This window comes from Chaetodon trifascialis, chromosome 11 (assembly GCF_039877785.1).
Source record: "Chaetodon trifascialis isolate fChaTrf1 chromosome 11, fChaTrf1.hap1, whole genome shotgun sequence".
NCBI lineage: Eukaryota > Metazoa > Chordata > Actinopteri > Chaetodontiformes > Chaetodontidae > Chaetodon > Chaetodon trifascialis.
The window spans coordinates 14802013-14808012 of NC_092066.1; the positions used below are offsets into that span (position 1 = coordinate 14802013).

The following is a 6000-nucleotide window of genomic DNA, read 5'->3' on the forward strand; positions in this document are numbered from 1 at the left end:
TCTGCTGGGTAGCTTTAATCTAAAACAATGCATCATAAAGTGTTTTACAAAAAGTAACAGCAGCTGAATGAATATAAAGAAATGTAGTGAAGGTAAAAATCACATTTTCCTCTGAAATATAGCATAGACATAGAAGTAGTATATAGAGTAGTATAAGTATATAGAGTAGAAGACAAAAGTACCCCCCCCCCCCCCCAAAAAAAAAGAGCCTTCAATAGATATGGGGAAACACACTATAAAAATACATTAACTAAAGCAGAAGTGCCATAAAACTGTACTTAAACAAAGAATTTGAGATGGGTTGATTGTTACTTTCAACCACTGTCTGTACAGGCCTGAATATATTTTGTGCCACAGTAGTATAAGATCTAATAAGCACCTGCAGAAAACCAATTCAAAGGTACAATTAATCAGTCTATGGTTTTCTTGTGTGCGCCACCTTTTGTTTGAGGAAACACCGTCCTCTAGTGCCGACCAGCGGTGCTGCGCTGTAGGACATAATAACGCTATGTGTTTCTGTCTGTCCGCTGACGCGTCGTATTAGATGAAGAGATTAAATTTCCTTTCTAATCTATTATCACATATCACAGGCACCACGCGTGAAAAAACAGATGGGCAAGTCCACTATATGAAACAGGACGCAGATTATGCACACGGTTAATCCAGGCATTATTTATTTCCACCGCTTTTCTCTTTTACCATCTTTCCTGCTTTTCCGCAGAAAACATCGGGTGGCGACGCAGCGCGCGTCGCTCCGCCCTCGATTTACTGCAGTTCCCTCTGAAACGCTACGGAATACACCTTTGCATGGAGCAGTCTGCAAAATAAAGTAACTGGAAACCCTGTTTTTTCACCGCGAACGCCGAGCTCATATTTGGATTTCCGCAGGTTTTATTAATGATCTTCAATATGGATTAATGGTCAGATCCTGACTGCGGGAGGACTCGTTGTTTCCACATTAGCGCTACGATGTTTCAGACGTTACGGACGTTTTTACTATCAAATGCCCGGTGCTGGGATGCCGACAGTGAGAGGTCATACCAGGCCCTGTTCGAGAGGCTTGATACCAATAAGGATGGGAAAGTGGACGTCGCTGAATTGCGAGCGGGCCTCAAGGCAATGGGCATATTCCGTCAGGGTGCTGCACAGGTACAACCTCAGGGGTCGGGGGTCGTGTATAGACAGGAGTCTCAGGGCTTAGCCTGCGTGGCCAGAAATTCCTCAGTTGTATGACTGTCGCTGGCTGTGTGAGTGTGTATTATTCATGTTATGGGGCCATATATCTGTTTGCACGGTCACATCATGTGCACTGTCCTTATGGGGACAAAAAGCCATCTTTGAAGTGTAAGGGGAAGACTTGGGTTAAGGTTAGGGTAAGTCTCCAGGATATGAAGGTAAGTCAATGTAATATCCTTGGAAGTGATGGAAACACGTGTGTGTGAGTGAGTGAGTGAGTGAGTGAGTGAGTGAGTGAGTACTAGGAGCAGGCAAATGACCCACTACATTTTATCTCCTCTACAGAAAATTGTGTCCTCTGGTGACCAAAACAAAGATGGGAGTCTCGACTTCCACGAGTTCTCCAAATATCTGAAAGGGCACGAGAAGAAGCTGTGGCTGACATTTAAGAGTCTGGACAGAAACAATGACGGTAAGAGACGAGGGAAGCCGCTCAGGGTGAAAGCACTTGGCATGAGTGTCCACTCATAATGAAACATACCAGCATGAGTGTTTACAAAACCACCTATCCGCTGTTTATACCGCAGCATGTCTGAGTAATTGAGTTTTCTGTGTTGTGTCAGGGCGTATTGATGCCTCAGAGATCCAGCAGTCCCTTGCAGAACTGGGCATGGACATCAGCAAAGAGAATGCACTGAAAATATTACAGAGGTATGCAATGCATTTACAATGTGGCCAGAAATATTGGCTTTGTCTGGGTCATGGTGATCCTTATTACAATGTGATGCAACATAATAAAGCCTGTAGTTCATAGGTTAAATGTTTCTGTGTGTTTCCTTAGTATGGACATTGATGGGACCATGATGGTAGACTGGAACGAGTGGAGAGAACACTTTCTGTTCCACCCAGCCCAGAACCTGGAGGAGATCATACGCTACTGGAAACACTCCTCGGTACGGGACATGTGCACACAAACAGATGTAGACAAATGCAGACAGGACAGCAGTGGGATAAATCACGTGTCTTCTTGTCCTCCTGTGTTGGATATTATGGATTTTCTCTGCAGTCCATATTTTGGCAGCAGCTCTGAAAGACTAGACTGTCCAACATAATTAGGTCACGGCACTTCACTCTGTTTCCCTCAGCTTGCTCCTCCAACTCTTCTTGGTGCAAATAAAGACGTCGCCGATGAGATAATGAGTGAGCAAATATTGTTTGAGCAAACACCGCCTCTCTTCTTTATCTAAATCCTCCAAAATCCTCACTGCACTGCACATTTTTGGTGTCTTAGATAACAAAACAAGACAGAACTGCATGCTGACACCAGAAATGTGTCACAGTAGTGACAGCAAGACGCACAACTAAGTGAATGAGTCCTCGTGTTTCCCTGCAGAGTTGCATTAAATTGCTGCTCCACCATGTTTGGGACTATCAGACAGCTTCATGCTTTTGGAAAAACACTGGACATGTTTATCTGAAACAGCTAAAGCATGCAAGACGAGGGTTCAGTCGGCTCAGTGATTATGATTTCACAAGCGCTTCTAGCCAAAGGACAATGAACTCAATCCATTGTTTCACTGTTAGAACAAACAGCTCCAGCAGGTTTTAACCTTTCTTTGCGCCACTTTCGTCAAATATACAGTGAACAGAAGCAATGCCGTGCTGCTCATGTTTTCGCTTCCTTGAACCCTTTCGTTCAAGGTTTTTTAAATGTTGCTGTCTCTCCAGCGTACAGCTGGCAATTTGGCAGGATTGAATAAAGTGTTGTTGCATCACTGTGAAAATAGACTGAAAAAGCAGAAGTGCTTGTGACATGCGCCTTCCTCAGAAAGATACATGTTCAAGGGCAAAATTAATCTGATATGAAACATTGTACTGTATTTATTATGGCCACAAACTCACATACAACAAAGTACGTGTGTTTATAGCTCTGGCAAGAGCAATTACGCCCACAGACATCTCTTCTATCTGACCTGTGTCCACACATTAAATGATTTGAGTAAATGTGTGCATGTCACCACTAGGTGCTGGACATTGGTGACAGCCTGGCCATCCCAGATGAGTTCACGGAGGAAGAAAAGAGCTCCGGCGGCTGGTGGAAGCAGCTGGTCGCAGGTGCAGTGGCGGGGGCTGTCTCTCGCACCGGCACGGCCCCTCTGGACAGAATGAAAGTCTTCATGCAGGTGACATATATGGATTGAAATATATCCTTTCCCTTGGGAGGTCAGTTAAGAAACAGATGTGTGTGAAACTGTCCTGCAAACCTTGTGTATTTCTACTGCAGGTTCATTCTTCTAAGACCAATCCTATAAGCCTGATAGGCGGCTTCAAGCAGATGCTCACAGAGGGAGGTCTAACTTCATTGTGGAGGGGGAATGGGATCAATGTTTTAAAGATTGCACCTGAGACGGCTATTAAATTCATGGCATATGAACAAGTAAGCTCTAAACTGAACCTTTTATATGCTTGATGGTATTCATTACAGTTTTATAACTTCACACGTATTTGGAATACATATTTATGTTCTTGCCACTTGTGGGGTTTTTTTGCAGTACAAGAAGTTGTTATCATCAGAGGGCAAAAAGATTGAGGTACACAAGAGGTTTATGGCTGGCTCTCTAGCTGGAGCCACAGCGCAGACAGCCATCTACCCAATGGAGGTAGGACAAGTGTTGCATCACTTTCATCACAGCACCTCATTCGTGGCATGCCTTAAAATAAAATGAAGCCAGCTCCTTAAAGTTTCTCCCACATCTTCAAAACACAACACGAATCAGAAGAATCTGTTGGTCCGTTGAGACTTTTTTTTACTTTCTCCCTTTAAGGTATTGAAAACTCGACTGACCCTGAGGAAAACTGGCCAGTATTCAGGAATGTTTGACTGTGCCAAGAAGATCCTGAGGAAAGAGGGTGTAAAGGCTTTCTACAAGGGCTATGTTCCAAACTTGGTGGGCATCATTCCCTACGCTGGGATAGACCTCGCTGTTTATGAGGTATGTACACTTTTGAATGTATCCGGCCCATTTGGTGACATTTCACCACACAGTGCACTTTGTTAAATGAACTCATTTATATGCACGATAAAACAGTTCGTCTTGAATTGCAGAGGGAATAGTTTTTGTGCTATATGCTGATGTACAGTAGTTCAGTCTCCAGCCTCTTGTCCAATCCCCTGTCACCCTGTGTCTCAGAGTCTGAAGAACGCCTGGTTATCATATCACCCCAACGACTCAGCTAACCCTGGAGTTCTGGTGCTGGTGGCCTGCGGGACCATCTCCAGTTCCTGTGGCCAGCTGGCCAGCTATCCTCTCGCACTTGTACGCACACGGATGCAGGCCAAAGGTAAAGTCTGACATAACGTGATGACAAAACTTGCATGGCATAATTTACACAGGAAACAATATCGTTCATGACAGGCAAGATGTTTATGTGGTGACAAAGCTCTGTTAGGGTAGCCACTATTTTCTGTAAACATACACTTTTTAGACATGTTTGGAGCTGCAACTGTTGTCCAGTAAAGCCGCCGTTAACTTACGGTACGAGAATAAAAAGCATGCTTTCATGCCATACTCCCTCTTCCCTCCAGCGTCTCTTGATGTGTCAGACCAGCCTTCCATGAGTAGCCTGATGAAGAACATTGTGGCCAAAGACGGCTTTTTCGGACTCTACCGCGGCATCCTGCCAAACTTCATGAAAGTCATTCCTGCTGTCAGCATCAGCTACGTGGTTTACGAGTACATGAAGACTGGCTTAGGAATCTCCAAATGACGCTGCAAGCCAATGACAAAAGAAGAGTTAAAAACTTGAAAATGCCTGAAATAACTCCCAAGAAAGCAGACAGGCCTCAGACATACAGGGCAAGACTTTCACCAGCTGGTTCAGGAGTTCAGTGGATGGAAAGCTGTATGTATCCCACTATGGGCTGTCTGTCAGTAGATAAAGCATTTATCAGTTGTGGTGAGCATGCTTTAATTCTTATCCTTAATTCTTAATTTACGCACTGTCCCAAACAATGCTTGACACTAAGACAGTACATGAATACAAAGATAGAAAATATAATATTTAATGGGTTGTTAAAATCATCCTACTGTTGTTCTTTTACAACTGTGATCAAACCAAAAATGGATGGTAGCTCATGCTGTTGTGTTTTTTTGGTAACAAAAGAAATATTTTCTCTGGAGAAAGGTGGAGCTGATAGTGAAGAACTAACGGTCTTATTTTAACCAGAATGAGGAAAAGTGACACTGAGCCAGTTTAAATGCTGAAGTCCACGCCCCTTAGAGGTAATGTAACACTGTTCTAAGTTGTAAACACCTTCCCCAGAGTGACATCAGCTCCAGTCGGCAGCTGTCAGCTAAAAATAACTGGCCCTGAAAAATCAATAACTTGTTAACACTGGAATACTGCATGCATGAAGACATGCGCATCTTGTGCAATGTGAAAATCACTAATTCCACATTCTGTGTTATCTGATAATCATTTACATGTGCCTTACAGCCACTCAATGTGAACTTTCCGACATCAGCAGATGTGTTTTTTTACTATATCTATATATATCTATATATCTATATATATCTATATATCTATATCTATAGATAGATAGATAGATAGATAGATAGATAGATAGATAGATAGATAGATAGATACATACATACATACATACATACATACATACATACATACATACATACATACATACTGTATTTATGTACTGTATATATATATATATATATATATATCTTTTTCAGTTACGGTTCTTTATGGGTGTTGATTGTTACTACATGGTAACACTTAAGAAAACAGTAATAACTAGTGATTGGAGTG

General features: G+C 42.6%; 1 protein-coding gene across 1 annotated transcript; it reads left to right on the forward strand.

Moving 5' to 3' along the window:
- The first annotated feature begins 476 nt into the window (after positions 1 to 476).
- Positions 477 to 5741, forward strand: LOC139339331 (mitochondrial adenyl nucleotide antiporter SLC25A24-like). The gene is made up of 10 exons (XM_070974892.1): positions 477 to 1149; positions 1522 to 1648; positions 1800 to 1887; positions 2018 to 2129; positions 3201 to 3359; positions 3461 to 3613; positions 3729 to 3836; positions 4002 to 4169; positions 4368 to 4518; positions 4763 to 5741. Exons 1-10 carry the CDS (start codon positions 970 to 972, stop codon positions 4942 to 4944), a joined length of 1428 nt encoding a protein of 475 aa, XP_070830993.1. The 5' UTR covers positions 477 to 969; the 3' UTR covers positions 4945 to 5741.
- The last annotated feature ends 259 nt before the right edge of the window (positions 5742 to 6000 follow it).

Bases quoted from the DNA above. Each gene is read 5' to 3' on its own strand.
- LOC139339331 (XM_070974892.1), top strand. From the start codon at position 970: ATGTTTCAGACGTTACGGACGTTTTTACTATCAAATGCCCGGTGCTGG. The intron at 1,150-1,521 runs GTACAACCTCAG...TCTCCTCTACAG, and splicing joins TCCGTCAGGGTGCTGCACAG to AAAATTGTGTCCTCTGGTGA. The intron at 1,649-1,799 runs GTAAGAGACGAG...GTGTTGTGTCAG, and splicing joins TCTGGACAGAAACAATGACG to GGCGTATTGATGCCTCAGAG.